Here is a 15,582-nt window from a genome sequence, read left to right as displayed (position 1 = left end):
GCGCAGGCCTGCCTCACCCTCGACTCCATGAGGCGGCTCTTCTCCGCGTGCGCTTCTTTCAGCATCTTCTCCATCTCCTCGATCTTCCCCACGTCCAGGCCGCTCACGCTGGGGGAGGGCGAGAGTGGGGGCATCAAGGGGCCGGGAGGCAGCTGGCGGGGGCGGGGGCGGGGCCGGCCCCCTCGGGCGGGTACCTGGACACGGTGTCCGGGGAGCAGGCCGAGGTGCCGCCCGTGGAGATGCTGGTCTCCATGCTGTCGGAGCTCTCCAGGCTCAGGGTGTCGTAGGCGTGCTCGCCGTCCTCCCCGCGCTCTCGGCCGGCCGGCAGGTGGTGCAGGATGGAGTGGTGCATGAGCGGGGGGAAGCCCGAGGGGCCGGGCGGGAAGGGGGCCGCCCCGTGCAGGGCATCCCACTGGCACTGCGCCTCGGCCGCAGCCTTCTGCTTCAGCTCGGCCAGGCGCCGCCGCTGCTCCTCGATCACCTGCTGCCCTGCGGGAGGGACGGGGGAGTCACGGTGGGCCCTGCGGGGGCCGCCGGCAGAACCACAGACAGAGGGAAGGGGCGAGCGGGGACAGGTCAGCACCGGGCCCACCCCTCGGCCCCCGCAGCTCCACGTCCGGCTGCCCTGCCAGGGTCTCTGTCGCCTGCACAGCTGGCCGCGGCCGTGCGGTCCGGCTTCAGCGCTCCTCCTGTTTCCTGAGCACCCGCCACCCCCGCCCCCTCCACCCCGGCCCAGAGCGGGGCAGGACTCATGCACCGCCCTGCCCGCTGGGGAAGGGGGAGAGGGAAGGGCGTGAGCAGGGCGTCCATGCAAAGCCAGCCGTGATGCAGAAGCAAGAGCCACGAGAGCGGGACAGAGGGGGAGACGACAAGGCAGGAGACAGCTCAGCGGGAGGCGTGAGGCCAGCCAGACACCCGGCCCCAGGTCGGCCCCGGGTCAGCCGGGGAGCCTGCCTGGGGGCAGCGAGGACCCGCGCAGAATACATCATGCGGACGCCCAGGCGGGGCTGCCTGACCAAAGCAATGCCCTCAGTGACCAACGCTCTACCTGCTGGGTCGTCGGTTGGGGGGGGCTCGGCAGGAAGCGACTCGCCTGGTGTGGGGGGCCCCGGGCAGAGAGACACAGAGGGGACGAGACGAGAGAGAGGCACAGACATGGGCTTTCAAAACAACCAAAATGCACACAGGCAGCAAGGACTCCAGGGTCCCCAGAGCCAGTATCTTAGGGAACCATTTCCGGAGGTCATCACGTCCACCCTCTGCCTCCAGACAGGGCAACGTCCATCCCGACTCAGATCAACAAACATCTTCCTTGTTTGCTGTGCTCTCTGGGAAGACCGCACAGCCCCCAACCCCGAATCTCTGGACAAACATCCAGGAAGCTCTCCTTTCAGTATCGAACCTAAATGCTTTCTGCCCTCACCTGGAACTCAAGTAAAGCAAAAACATCCCGCAAAACGTGAGGCACGGAGGGAGGGGGGTGGTGGCAGATATCCAGGCCCCCCGGGAGAGCGGGCGGGTGGGCACTGCGGCCACTCACCCTTCTGCTGCAGGGCCAGCTGGCGCTTGGTCTCAATGTCCTGCAGCGTGGCCGCCAGGTTGCGAGGAAGGCTGCTCGTGCCATTCTGGGCAAGGAGGACACTCTGCGGGGAGGGGGGGGAGGGAAGTGGAGCATGGGGACCCGAGGCTCAGAAGACCCCCCCCCCCCCCAGGCTCCCCTGGGGCGGCTCCGCCCCCTCCCTGGTGTGGCAGTCTCCATCCCCCTACCACCACCTTGCCATACACTCTGCCCACCCGCTGTCCTCAGACCTTTGGGGAGGGGCTACGGCCCAGGGTAGCCACGCTGAGCTGGGAGGAGGAGGAAGAAGAGCCAGAGGAAGAGGGGAGAGGGCCGCTGCGGGTCCGGGGCAGGGGGCTGGTGGCCTCACCATCCATCTTGGAGCGGTAAACCTGGAGGGAAGAGATAGCGCGGGGTAAACTCCGGCTCCCCACCGGCCACCACCCCCACCCCCCCACCCCACCCCCGTCACCTAGGCTGGCTGCGATCCAAGACACCGCCCTGGCACCGGGCCTCTGAGGCCGCTGCTAACTGACAACAGCATTGAGCTTCTCGGGCCAGACCAACGGACAGGTGTTACTGGCGGCTGCCAAGCCTCCTTTCCGGGCAGTTCCTCCCTTGGCCAATCCCCGGTCCCACCCCAGGTCTCAGAAAAGATCTCGTAAATCGACCCAGGCGAGGCGCTAACATGGGCCGGGCAGAGCCGTACAGGAGACCGACTAGAAGCCAGGGTTCCCTCTGGTCCCAGCTCCGCCACTAACGGGCTGTGTGACCTTGGGCCCTGCGCCTCCCAGCTCTGGGCCCGGGCTTCCTTATCTGCAAGAGCAGGGAGCAGGGCTAGACCAAATAACCGCCAAGCTCCCTCACGGCCCTCGTGTTTGCGGGAACACCGGTGCCTGAAGTCAAGATCCCTGACTCTTGGCATCGGCTCTGCTACGTCCTAGTTGTGTGGCCTTGGCGGGACTGCTTATCCTCTCCGGGCCCCAGTGACTGAGCTGTAAAATCAGAGTTAACTGTGCTCACGATGAAAGGAATCAAAACATGGGAAAGTCTCTAACCAGCTGGACACAAAGTAGAGAGAGGGTGGCTCACAGGCTCCTCCCAAAGGGAGCACAGAATCTGAGCTGAGATCGGGGTCTTAGAGGTCCTGTGCCTTCACTCCAGGAGTGAATCTCGAAGGCAGGGGTCTCGGGCACAGCAGCAGGTCAGCGGCGTGCACCCTGGGGGAGGACGCTACCTGTGCCCCCCACCACCACCACCACAGTCAGCAGCTTGCTCCAGGCTCAGCTCGGACTGCACCCTCCACGGAAACCGTGAGGAGGCCGGGCACGTCTCTGTCCCATCAGGACTGCCTCCAAGTGTCACCCCCGGGGAGACCAGGAGAGCAAAGTGCTGGCAGTTCTCCCAGGACACGAGTTCCAGCTGCCACGGGCCCAAGAGTGCGTCAGGCCCCCAGACCCAGGGAGAAACTCTGCCAGGGACAGAGCAGGGCCACAGCCTACCGTAGCTCAAGGCACCAAGCCGATCTCAACCCGACCACTGCTCCTGGACCCCCCTCCACTGGACAGTCAATCCTGTACATCATCCTTGGACTCAGGGGCTGGCCCCAGCTGCCCGAAGTGCCAGGATGGCGCTAGGAGACCTACTGCCCTGACTCAACGGACCCCCACCCTCTAGGGAGGCACCGTGTGGCTGCTGCATTGGCAGGAGGTACCCGGCACAGAGAGCAGCAGGGCTTGGGGAGGAACGGGCAGGGAGAGAGGGGGTTACCTGCAGCTGCCGGGAAGCTTTGGCGGGCAGAGGCGGGGGAGAGGAGCGCGGGGAGGCTGTAGCGGGGCCGGGCCCCAGCCCGGCCATCAGCTCCTGGTACCACTGCTCTAAGTCTACAGCAGGGAGCAGCAGCTCCTCCATCTGGAGCGGGGCGTGGGGGGAGGGGCGTGGGGAGAGGGGCGTGGGGAAGGGGTGAGGAGAAGAGTCCGGAGAGCAGGGGAAGGAAGGGTAGGAGGACGGGAGAGAAGGCAGAAGAAAGGGGAAGGGTGCAGGAAGAGTAAAGGAAGACCGAGCAGGGAAACACGGAGGTGAGGGAGAAGGGAGGGAAGGAGGGGAGAGAGGACAGCATAAAGAGAAGGAGGAGAAAAACAGTGAGAAAACAGTTGCTGTGAACGCGCTAAGGGCAAAGAGGAACAGTCAGGACACAACTCCCAGACCAGAGACACGTGCTGTGCCCACCATGATGCCAGACAGCCAGCGTCCGCAGGCACCGAGCGCTCCCAGGGGGCCAGCCTGGAGCTCAGAAGCCAGGAAGCAGGGGCGGAACACACACACACACACACACACACACACACACACACACGCGCGCGCGCGCGCACACAGGCGCACACACACATACACAGAGCCACGCCAGCAGCGGGCTGGGGGTGGCAGGGACACACAGACCACCAACCTTGGGTGAAGGCGTGATGGAAGCGAAGGAGGAGGAAGAGGGCAGCACGGGAGGAAGGCAGGTGGTGGGAACCAGGTCCCGGGAGGCAGGGGCCCAGAGAGGCGGGCCTGGCACAGGGGCTGCGGGCATGGGCGAGGTGCCCCACATCGCCTTTAGCTGCTCAAGCGTCACGTACTTGGGGGAAAGGCCAGGACGCAGGAGGGAATACAAGAGGTTAATGGAACTGCAACCCAGGAGCTGGCCCTGCCCACAGGCGAGGGAAGGGTGAGCACAGGAAGCACAGAGCAGCAGAGGCCTGCAGAGCCCAGGAAACAAGTCCTCTCTAGGCAGGACGACGCCCTCACGCCCAAGCAGAAGGCTGCCCGGCCTTGAGCCATCAGGAGCTGAAGCTCCCGAGGCCCCAGGCCATACAGGGAACCACTCCCAACCCCCCTATGCCGGCTGCCCTTCTCCCTCACCGCTGGACACAGACCCCATTGTCCCCCAAGCCCCACCCAGGACTGAGGGACAACCTGGGCATCCACAGGAGGCCCTTGGGCACAGGTGGGCTCACTCAGTGGCCGGTACCTCACTGTCAGGCAGGGGCTGGGCGAGCACGCTGGGGGAGGTGGCAGAAGCATGGGGGTCCAAGCGGAAGCACAGCTGGAGAACCTCTGCCAGGCTCACATACTCCTAGGGTGCCCGGTGGGAGGGGGAGGGATGGGCAGAGAAGAGGTCAACAGGGTACAACCAGGCACCTGACACCCACACTCCATGCCTTAGGGCCATCACTCCATTCAGTACAAGATCCAGAGCAAGGAGCGTGGCAGGGGGTGCAGGAGGGGGACTCAGCTGTCTACTGTGACCGGAGACAGCTGGGGAGAGGGAGGGGCCAGAAAAGGGCAGGCAGAACTGTCTGAAGGCACTTCTTGACCTGTACTTTTGAGGCTGCCTTGGCAGCCCGGCCCTGCCCGGGGCAGACTCTGAAGGCCTATCCCTGGGTTTGCTCTGGGCTAGGGACAGGAGAAGCCTAGGGAAGGCCTTCCGAGAGCCCACCGAGAATCAGGACCCAACTCCCAGAGAGTCCTTCCGTCTCCCCCATCTTGGGCCCCAGTGGGGCACACACACACTGCATCGAGCACCAGCCCCCATTCCCGAGGGTCTCCTCGCACCCATGTGCCGGGGCGGGAGCTGGGAGGGGTAGGCTCACTAAGTGGGTGAGCTAGATGGGCTTTGAGAAAGAGGCCCTCAGCAGGGAGCAGCTAAGAGCCCAGGTGGAAAAACGGGCCCACCCCCCAAGGGTTAGTACGTAGGAAGAGACTAGCGCATCAGACTGCGGTGTGGGAGGACAGGGACTGTCACCCTCCCCGAGCATATCCTTGGTCCCCTGAGCTGATCGAGGCGGTGGGGGCACGGCAGGCCTCCAAAATGCACACTGAATGCGCAGGGTCCCAAGCCTGACCCATCCAGGGGGAGCCCCGGCCTGGCGGAGCCCCAGAGGGCAACTGTCCTCCGGGGGTCAGGGCAAGGGAAAAGGAGCGGGAGGATCCAGTGTGTTGTGAGCACTGATGAATGGCATGCAGATCACGTGCAAATTAATACGCAAGCCGGTGCTGATTTTGCATAGCCTGCCCGGGCCCTCTATGGAGCAGCAGGATGGCACGCTCGCTCACACTCTCACAAACTCTGGCCAGAGGATTATTGCCGCACGCCCCTGAGCCGGGCCCTTGGCAGGAGCTGGAGGCAGGAGCTCGGCAAGCAGGCAGACGGGCAGTGGGCAGAGCAGAGCAGGCAGTTAGCTGGGATTACCTCTTGTGCTCTGGGGCAGAGCTGAGTGGAAGCAGGTGGGATTAGGGGGACAGAGGAGGCCCCAGCCTGAGAAGACCCCGGGAAAGGGACCAGACTCGCAGTCCCTGAGGACTCGGAGACGAGCAGTTCGGCCTACAGAGAGGGGACATGGTGAGGGGCCGCCCACGCCAGGCCTCAGTGGCAGGGAGGTGGGGAGAAAAGGAAAGAGCTCAGGAACCTGGGCATGTCCTAGTTGGACCTCACGCCCCAAGCAGGCAAAGACTCAGGAAAGGACCGCCTAAGGGATGTCAGTGCCCACTACGCTGCCAAGAGCCTCGTTCTAGACTGAAGCCCGAGGAGCTCCGAGAGCAGGGCCCCTGGATTCCTGTGCAAACCCTCGAAGGGAGGCTGCCCGGCCCCGGCCCTTCCCAAACCTCTGAGCTTCCCGCCTTCCCCGCTCATGCCTCCTGAATCCCCCAGATGGATTTGATCACCCAAAATGGTAACATCGGTAAGCTCCTAGGAGCCAGAAAGGTATCTGCAAAGCAGCAGCTGGTAGCCACAGAAGGTCACACCCCAGACTTCAGGGCCACTCGCACTCCAATCTCTCCAGGTCAGGAGAACGTCCCCAGTATTCAGCCTCAGCTACTGGGGAGAAGGTGCCACACGTCGCTCCAGGGCCTCCCAGGAAGCCCCTTGGGCCTGAAGCTAGGGCTGACCCAACCACGTTACCTCTTTGAGGGTCGACGTGGTCTTCGGGAAAGGCCTGCCTCCCGTGAGTGAGTGGTACCTTCTTTCCAGCATCGTGAGTTTCTCCTTCTCCTGCGAGCCCAGAGCGGCCGAGTCAGAACGGGGTGGGGGTGGCAGCACGGGGGGAGCCAAGTGACGGGGGCCCTCCTGCAGCCGGCAGAGCTCCACCCCAGCCCCCCTGCACTCACCTCCCACTCCCCATCCTGCACCGACCCCGATCCCCCAGCCCAACCTGACCGAGGCTACCTTCTGCAGCAGCTGCAGGGAGGCGTTCTTGTCCCGCGCCAGGCGCTCGGACTCTTGCACGGCCTGGGCCCGGATCTGCCCGGCCTGACCGTCCAGGACTGCCAGGCGCTCCTGAAGGAGGGGGTGGGAGGTCGGTCAGGCCTGGGAGACAGGGCTGAGCCCACGGCGAGGCTTCCCTGTCTCTCCAGTCCAGAGGCCCTTGGCTTGGGTGAAGGGAATCGACCGGCTCTTCTGCTTGGCCTTAACCCACCCCCCGGAATACCGGGGCAACTGTGGTCAGCTCCTCCCTTCACCCGTCCCTCCACCAGTGACTCCCGTGCCCCCCGGCACACCGGCTAGAACCCGAGTCCCCAGGTGTAACCTCCCCACCATCAACGAGTCCAGAATCCTGGAGCTACTGAAGAGTTCTCCACCTGCCCCACTCCCACGGCCACCCCCCAAGTCCAGGCCCGCTGCCTTCCCTGCCTGGACTTTGGCACCAGCCCTCTGCCTCCACTCCTGACCTTCCAAGTGTGCCCCACACTGCCACGAACACCTTCTCAAAATGGCCCTGGAGGTCTGTTTTTGTCTGCTTATCCGAATTTTCTAAGCCTTCCAAAAAGAATATGTATTACTTGAATAATGTTTTAAAACTCCACGAGTCAAGTTAGAGCACTCCTCTCCTCAAAATCTTTTGACTCGCTACTCACAGGACAGAGCACAAACTGAAAACGGCGTCCGAGGGCTCCCGGGACTGGGCCTACGCTCTTCGGCCCCCCCCTCCCCCCCCCGCCCTTCTGTGTCCCCCCCCCCCCCAGCCCAGCCGTGGGGCACACTAAGCCACAGAGTTGCACACCCTCAGGCCTCACACTGCCCCCTTGCCCCAGGAGAGCTGTCCCTGTCTTTCCACCACCTAGAGCTCACTTTTCCTCCTAGACCAGTCCGAGTGAAACTTTTCTCCTACATCTTCCTCAATTACCACTCAATTCCTCGGCTCCCTCCTCTGTGCTCAGATTACTCTGTGTCACCATTTGCCCCGTATTACTGGTATTTGTGAACATGTGCCTCCATCACCACCCCGCCCAGACTGTCAGATCCAAGGGCAAGGTCGGGGTCTTTTCTGTCTCCATATCCCCAGTAGGGCTGAGCACAGGGCCTGGCTCAACAGCCATGTGCTAAAAGGAAAAGAAAATCACGTGAGAGAGAAGAATGGGGTTAGGGGAAAACGGGCTGGGTTAATCCCAGGAGGGCTTCCTGAAAGAGGCAGCCTTAAAACCACCACCTTTAAGAGCAAGACATGAGCAAGGAGGGAGGGAAGAAGGGAGCTATCCTAAATCTGGGGTCAGCCCAAGCAGGAATTCCCACAGCAAGATCAGCTGTTTAACGAGAACCTGTGAACCTGTTAGAACGCAGTAACTGCTAAACGCTTTGCATTTGTGACCTCATTTAAACCTCTTTTGACGCAGGTGCCTTTACACCCATCTTACTGATGAGAACACTGACATATTCAGGAGCTAAGTGGTACAGCTGGGAATGGAACTAAATCTGTAGGACTCCAAAGCCAGGATTCTGAACCGTCCTGAATCACAGTGGAGAGGACAGGGGAACATTGGGCAGGAGGGCAGACAGAGCCTGGGATTGGGTGGGACACGGGGAGGGGAGGGGCGGGTGCGAGGGACAGAAGCTGAGCAGGGCTCACGAGAAGGCAAGGAGAAGGGGCGCCTGGCTGGCTCGGTCAGTGAAGCATGCAACTCTTAATCTTGGGGCTGTAAGTTCAAGCCCCACGTTGTGTGTAGAGATTACTAAAAATAAAATCTTAAGAAGAAGAAGAAGAAAGCAACAGCAAGGGGAAGAATGTGACCCCTGGGGTCCTAGTGGCTGACCTCCTAGGAGCCAGGGTGGGTATGGGGAGGTGAGAACAGGAGTCTAATACTATCGACCCCTCCCAAACTTCCTGGAGTTTACACCCACCAAGACCCCAGAGGAATGGGATTGGCTCATCTAGGGCTCCCTGCTGCTTTCTCTGCAGAGGAATGGGGAAGGTTCTTTGGGCCAGGCAGGCCTAGGGTCTCACGCTGACTCAAACTCATAAACTGAGAGGTCTGGAACAAATATGTAGCTTCCCTGAGCCCTCATTTCCTTGTCTGTGAAACGAGGATGAGAGCACCGGCCTTGTGAGACCATCCTAAGGTTGGCACAAGATAACCCAGGAAAGCCTCCTGGCTCGCACCCACGTGCTTGGGAAATGCTAGCTTTCTTCCTTCCATCTGTCTCACAGCCAGAAGCAGACGCACTTGTAAGGCAGAGAAACTCAGGGAGAGAGGCAAGGGATCCGGACTCCGGGGGAGGTCCAGGAGCTTGCCACAAGCCACCAAACTCAGGCTAACCCGTCGAGACGCCAGTCGCCACTTTTCGACACCCCTCCCCCTGATCTCGTGGCCGTCACCCCCCACCTACTCACTCCAAACTGCACACGCATGCGTGTGTGTGCACGGACACGGTAGTCTCAGCCAGAGTCTGGCTGTGAACTGCCCGGACCATCCTCCCCATTCTCTTTCCTGACCTCTTCCTAACACGTGCTCCACACAAACCTCCTCCCAAATTTACTACACACACGCACGCACCTCTGCCCCATCATCCTGTCCTGGTCTGGCTGAGATCAGGAGCAGGGGATCACAGCATCTGGAGCTCCCGGACTGGTGAGGATATGACACGCAATGCCCTTATTTCGTGGCTCAGCTGAGCCACAGCTGGAAGCCAGGTGGCGCCCTTTCTAGGACCCCTGGTTGGCTCAAACGTCCGGACCTCAGGACCTTGCCTGCTTCCCAGCACATCCACCAGACAGAACGCTCTGCAAGGGCAGCAGCGAGCCTCCTCTTCGGCCTCCTCCTCCTCCTGTACCTCCACCCTTCGTTTCTTTGCCCGGCCGGAGCCCGGCTCCGGGTGTGAGCCCGGTCCACTCCCCACTGGGAGCCCACGCCTACTAACAACAGCTGTTGTCCGCTCCGCGCTTACTAGGATCGGAGCCCATGCTGTCCTCACATACACCATCTTGCTTAGTTCTCTTGACAGCCTGTTCCTGTTTTGCGGTTAAGGAAACTGAGGCTCAGAGAGGTAAAGGTAACTTTTATGGGGTCATCAGCGGGGATCCAATTCACTGGCCTCCGCCCCGCCCCGCCTGGCACCGAGGCCCCACAGGGGAGGGGAGCAGGGCACACCTTCCTCTTGGTGATGCTCCGGAGCAGCTCGGCCTTGCTCCGGAGCAGCCCCTGGCCCGCCAGCTCACGCTCCTCCTCCACGCGGCTCTCCCGCTCCAGCTGCTGGAACTCCAAGTCCTCAAACAGCTTTGTCTCCGTCTCCAGGGCCTCGGCCTCCTTGAACGACAGTGACAAAGGGGGTTGAATGGTGCTCGCAGTACCGCTCCGGGCCTGGGAGGCCAGGCCGCAGAGGTGGGAGTTCTGAGGGCTGGCCCCAGGGAAATCGGGGAAGGGACCTGCCCCCAACCCATCCCCCTTTGCTCTGCTTGGCTTTTTGCCCCTTTCACGGGCATCGCTGCCTGGAGTAGCAGAAAGGTGGAAATCGATCCCCCCCAATCCTTCCCTGTCCCTTCCAAGCCACAGCACCGACCCTGGTGTGTCCGGCAGGAAGTGCAGGGCCCAGGTGGTCCCGTCCCACCGCTCTCCTGTCTTCCGGGTGGGTGGCCCTCGGGGGCCAGGGAAGGGGGGCTGGTGAAACTGACCCTTCTCAGCTGCTCCTGTAACTGTTCCCGCACTGACTCGGGGCAGTTATCGAGCTGCGTCTGGAGCTCGGCGTAGAGCGCCTGGCGGGCCTCCAGGTGCCTCCGTCCCGCGGCCAGCTCCGCCCTCTCCTGGTCGGCGGGAGGGGTGGGGAGGGCGGGCACAAGGGAGAAACAGAACACACACTCCTCAACTCTGGCCCGTGGGCAGCAGCGGCCATGGGGGGTGCAGGGCGGGAGAGAGAGAGCTGGGGAGCCGGCAGGGGGTGGGGTGAGGACTAACAGAGGAGAGTAAGCGGGAGAGGGGAAGGAAGAGAAAGGGAAAACACGGAAGAGAAGAGTGGAAAAGGCTAGGAGGCGAGGCTGAAGACAGGACGCTCGCAGGTGCAAGGGAAGCTGTCACACAGGCGCAGGTGTGGGTCTTGGGCAGAAATTTTGGTCTCCTGGAGTCCCCTGGGCTGGAAACACTGGGGTGGGTCCTAAGAAAAGCCTTCTGTTTTCTCTCCAAACCAGTCAAGGCCAAAGCTGGTCCCACATCACAAACACAGAGACTCTGGCTCCTATTTCCCCCTGACTCTGCCACTGCCTAGAGACCAAAATTTAACCCTGGGGGGTGGGGAGGGGTATAGACAGTGAGGGTTAAATCCAGGGGTCCGGCATGAATCGGAAGCTGAGGATGTTAAAGCTACGGCACTGTCGCAGAGGGGACCCCGGCCCGACTCCCTGGGCCTCCCTCCCTCCCGCCCTGGGTGGAGGTGGGTGCTGGCACTCCAGGCTGAACTCCAGCGGGATGAGGGTTGCAATTAGTTCGGCCGTTGCCATGGCAGTAGGAGCCCCAGGAGTGGGTACAGGGAGGAGGTGGATAGTTCTGTCTGGGGCGAGATGACACCTCCCAGGGCGGGAAGGGGGACGAGGGGAGGAGCTGGTGAGTCACCCCTCCGAAGGACAGGCAGAGGAGAAACTAGGATTACTGATTCCAAAACCAGAGCGGAGCCATGGGCTGGGGAGGGAAGCTGAGTGAGCCTGCCCCGCGGCCACTGCCTCCCCACCCCCCACCCTACCACCCCCTCAAATAACTAGGCCCAGAGAGAAGGCAAAGTCCAGGCCTCCAGGCCACGCCAGGTCAATGAGAAAGGAGGTTAGGCAGGTTCCTTCGGAAATGCTGAGCTTACTTCAAGTTCTTCTGCCGAATCCTGCCCCATCCCTCCGGCCCACTCTCGCATCAGGGAGAGGAGTCCTGGGTTCCAAGCACTTTGCCCTCTTAGGACTCAGGCTCTAGGATACCCCCTACATTCTGGATGGCTCAGGGGCGGGAGAAGAGGAGAGGCCTACTCATTCCCACCCTCCGGTTGGGGTATCTGGATTTTGGAAGCCCCAGAGGAAAGCTAGAAGGGCGGCCACTGTGTGGCAGAGGGAACTGGTCTAAACCCCCCAGGGCCATGCCGCCGCGGCCGGACCTCCTGACCCCTCCGCTCCGGAAGGAAGAGAGGGGCGGGAGGTGGACGGCCGGAGGGCAGCCTGCTTCTCCCAGCTGCACAGGAAAACCACCAACAATCTGTGGAGGCTGCACCTGGGCTCTTCCAAAGGGGGGACACTCCTCAGGCTGAGCAGCTCCTCAGCTACGCATTTCCCCCAACCTTTACCCTTCCTGCCAAGGCACCATTGAGTCAAGTTGAGCTGTGCCCCCTGCCCATTCCTTTCTGATCAAAACCCTGGAGTCCCGCACCAAGAAAGGAAGGAGGCAGAATTAGAGGGGAGAGGTCAAGGGCACAGTGGTGCCCCTGCAGTTAGTGCAAAAGCAGGCATGGCTCAGCCCTGCCTGGGTGGCACTGGCAGTTAGGGGCATGCGGAGAGCCCAGGACAGTGATTAGAGGGGGCGTTAGTGCAGGCCTGGTTGGTAAGCGTGGAGTTAATTTGGCACAGAATTTGGGAGTGTGGTTTTGGGGGCCAGAGCCAAAGCTCCAAAAACAAAAAAAGGAGTTGGGGGGTGGGGGGAGTTTGTTGAAGAATCTTTAAGAGTTTCAAAACTGGGACAGGAGGAAGACACTCTCAAAAAATTCAGAAAGAAAATTAAGTCTTGGAAAAATACTGTCAAGTCCAGAAATAGATGGCCCCTCTCCACACTTCAGAGCTTTTGGCACGTTGGTAGGCATCTTGGGCCTAGCTGGCACGGCCCCTGTGGGACGGAGTGACCCCTGCAGGCTGGCACGAAATCTGAAAGGGTCGGGGGCACGAGCTGGGACCACCTGGGACGGGAAGCTGCAGATCCTGAAAGGCTCAGGGGAAGCAGAGACCTGAAGGCCATCCCCCAAAGATCACATCCTGAGCACCCGAGGCATGCTGGGAGGGGCACGTTCTCTAGACAGAGGGACCCACACCCGAGTCACTCCCCAGCACCTGTCCCTCGGGCTGTGCTCACTGCCCAAGCAGCAGCTTCGGCACTTCCTAGGAGGGCCAGGAACGGGCAGGCACCCAGAGGCAGCACAGAGACCCAGACAGAGGAGATCCCAGAACCCAGTCCGGCCCCTGCCCGTGCCCTTCAAGCTGACACCTTCCGCAGAGGACAAGGTCCCCCCTCCCCTGAAGGGCACAGAGACCACCAGGCCTGTAGGAAGACTGATGAGATGAGAAGTAAGGGGCCCAGAGAAGACGTTTGTCCTTCCCCGGGGGCCACTGGCAGCCAACACGGGGCCAGGCCAGCTGTGGGTTACCTTGTCCCTCTCCTTCTGGATGCCGGTTTCCAAGGTCACCAACTTTTCCTGCAGCTGGTCCACGGCCTTCTGCTCCTTCTGCAGCAACGCCCGCTCTGCCTCCCTCTCCCCCTGCAGCAGTGCTCGTTCCATTTCAGCCTGGGGCCAACACCAAGGTCCACGTCAAGGCCAGTCAAGGCAGACGGACGCAGGCCCCTCCAGGGGCCTTGGCTCTGCCCGGGGAGGAACGTGGCCACAGCTGGCCTGGCTACGGGCCCTCCCAGCTCACCTCGCGGGCGGACTCCTGCAGCTGCTGCTCGAGCTCCTTCACACGGACCTTGAGCTGCTCCACTCGCCCCAACACCTGAGCCCGCTCCTCTTCCAGGGCCAGCACCTCCCCCTGGAGCTTGGCGCTGGGTGCATCTTCATGCTGGAGGGGAGGGAAGCCATCAGCTGGGGAAGCCTGGAGCCTTCCGTGACCAGACTAAAAGAGGGGATCCCCATTCCTCAGGGCGCTCGGAAGGGGTAGCCAGACAGAGAGGAGGCAAACTCCCCTCCCTGCAAGGGGAGCAGTACAGCTCAGCTAAAGGGAATGAAGGTTTCCCACTTTGTGCCAGGCCCGGAGGCGGCCCTAAGGACAGGCAGGTCACAGAGTATAGGGAGAACCTGGGAAGCGCATCGACACCTCCCTCTTCCTTGCCTCCTCACATCTCAGCCTCTAGTCCCCGATGTCTTCCCAAACACGATCCTTCAATTACCTCCCCCTCACTGAGCCATCCCTCCACCACCCCTGCCTCCTCTGCCCCCCAGCCCCTCACCAGGTGCTGCCCCCCACCACCACCACCCCACCTCCTGCTGGGTGCTCTCAGTGCTGCTGCACTCCTCCTTGAGATTCTCCTCATCTGAGCGGTCCACGCACTCCCACAGGCGCTGGGTGGCACCTCCGGGCTCCTCGGGGCCCCGCCCAGAGGCTCCGGTGGCCGCTGAAAGGCCTCGTGAGGGCCTCCGGCCCGCCAGCGCCAATGCTGCGGCGGCTTCCCCGATGCTGGGCAGCTCCCCGGCCTCGGGTGCCCCGTCGGCCCGGCTGTACTCAGCACACAGGTTCAGGATGGTCTCCAGGCGCTGGCGTTCCTGGGGAGGGCGGACAGAGCAGGGCTTGAGAGGGAAGGATGCTGGGTCCTGATGGAGGCAGCGTGTGCAGTCAGGAGACAGAACTACGACACTAGGTGCCAGGGGCCCAGAACCGAGCCAGGAGAGCCCCAAACCCAGAGTCAGGAGAGGCAAAGGGCAGAAGGGCGCCCCAGAAGTAGGCAGGAGGAACCAGGCCATTGTGCTACCTGCCCACATGGCTAGCCCCTCCCAGCTTCCTGTTTCCTTTCCCTTTTCCCTCTGCCCGGAATGGGCTTCCTCGGGGACACACAGCGACACAGACTGCCAAGCAGGCTGAAGACCACAACGGCACACAGATGAACACTCGGGTACTCGCGCTGACTCTCGTCCGCCTAGATCTACAGACACGAGGGTACGCAGACACCCCAGCCACCAACACGGACACACAAGGACACAACATGTGCTCTGCACTCACACGGACAGGCAGGCACGCACACAGGTACCAGCCCTGGCACGCACGGATGCACCCTGGCGCACACTCACACAGATAAACACAGTCTAGCACACAGACAGGTGGGCACGGACACAGACGGCTGGAAAACAGACCCGTGGGCCTACAGGGATGTGACGCAGGTTCGTACAAAGTTGTGCCCAGCGTGTATACGCCAGGCCAGACAGACGTGGGACACGGTCCTCCTCATCCCCTACCCCAGTTCCAGGTCACTCTCAGGCTGCCCTCCACTCCCTTCCAGCAAGGTGAGCTGCTGCCTCCGCTCTCCAATGCCCAGGCCCAGCTGGGAGCGCTCCAAGGCCCTGCCCCTGGCCCACCCCCTCCCCACAAAACCCCAGCCACACAGCTCTCAGGGGCCCGGGAGGAGGGACGGTACAATCACGCTCCCCAATCTGGGTCCCCCGCTCTCGCTCTCGTGTCCCAGCCTTGAAACCCCACCCCCAGCCCAGGCTCTCCAGGGTACCTCAACCTCAGGGGTCCCTCACTGCAGAGTTTGGCCACGACCCCCCTGGACACGTACCCAGCTTCCCTCCTGCTGCTTGCCCAGTTCCACGTCAAAAAAAAAAAAAAAAAAAAAAAAAAAACAAAAAAAAAACCAGGAACAGAGGAGCCTAGGCACCCAGGAGGCTGGGCCAGTGCCCCCGCCCCTGCCCCAGGACCCAGATAAGCAGCCTGCTGGAGATGGGAGGGGCAGGGCGGGCAGTCTCCAAGATTTAAAGTGGCAGGTGGGGCAGGTCAGGGCTGGCGGTGAGGTGTGCCCGGGTGCCCTCGTGCCTGGGGGGTGGGGAGGCT

The 15,582-nt window shown here is 62.1% G+C and overlaps 1 protein-coding gene across 16 annotated transcripts in view; it reads right to left on the bottom strand.

The window, feature by feature from the left end:
* The window catches only part of PHLDB1 (pleckstrin homology like domain family B member 1), a 45,400-nt gene that overhangs the window by 9,614 nt on the left and 20,204 nt on the right, over positions 1-15,582 (bottom strand). For 7 of the 16 annotated variants that reach the window (XM_042904504.1, XM_042904502.1, XM_042904503.1 and 4 more), the window contains 15 exons: positions 14,019-14,300; positions 13,459-13,599; positions 13,191-13,328; positions 10,483-10,611; positions 9,962-10,117; positions 6,765-6,875; positions 6,501-6,590; positions 4,569-4,673; positions 4,002-4,175; positions 3,329-3,469; positions 1,810-1,950; positions 1,541-1,643; positions 1,049-1,093; positions 195-489; positions 18-108 (listed from right to left, as the gene is read on the bottom strand). In XM_042904504.1, coding sequence (XP_042760438.1) covers positions 18-108; positions 195-489; positions 1,049-1,093; positions 1,541-1,643; positions 1,810-1,950; positions 3,329-3,469; positions 4,002-4,175; positions 4,569-4,673; positions 6,501-6,590; positions 6,765-6,875; positions 9,962-10,117; positions 10,483-10,611; positions 13,191-13,328; positions 13,459-13,599; positions 14,019-14,300 — 2,142 coding nt within the window. Of the gene's footprint in view, positions 1-17; positions 109-194; positions 490-1,048; positions 1,094-1,540; positions 1,644-1,809; positions 1,951-2,050; positions 2,554-3,328; positions 3,470-4,001; positions 4,176-4,568; positions 4,674-6,500; positions 6,591-6,764; positions 6,876-9,961; positions 10,118-10,482; positions 10,612-13,190; positions 13,329-13,458; positions 13,600-14,018; positions 14,301-15,582 lie in introns of those variants that run through there. The other 9 variants (XM_042904507.1, XM_042904505.1, XM_042904501.1 and 6 more) reach the window with 9 other exon arrangements.

The sequence above is a fragment of the Panthera leo genome, chromosome D1, assembly GCF_018350215.1.
Source record: "Panthera leo isolate Ple1 chromosome D1, P.leo_Ple1_pat1.1, whole genome shotgun sequence".
NCBI lineage: Eukaryota > Metazoa > Chordata > Mammalia > Carnivora > Felidae > Panthera > Panthera leo.
This window is presented reverse-complemented; position numbering and strand designations above follow the sequence as displayed.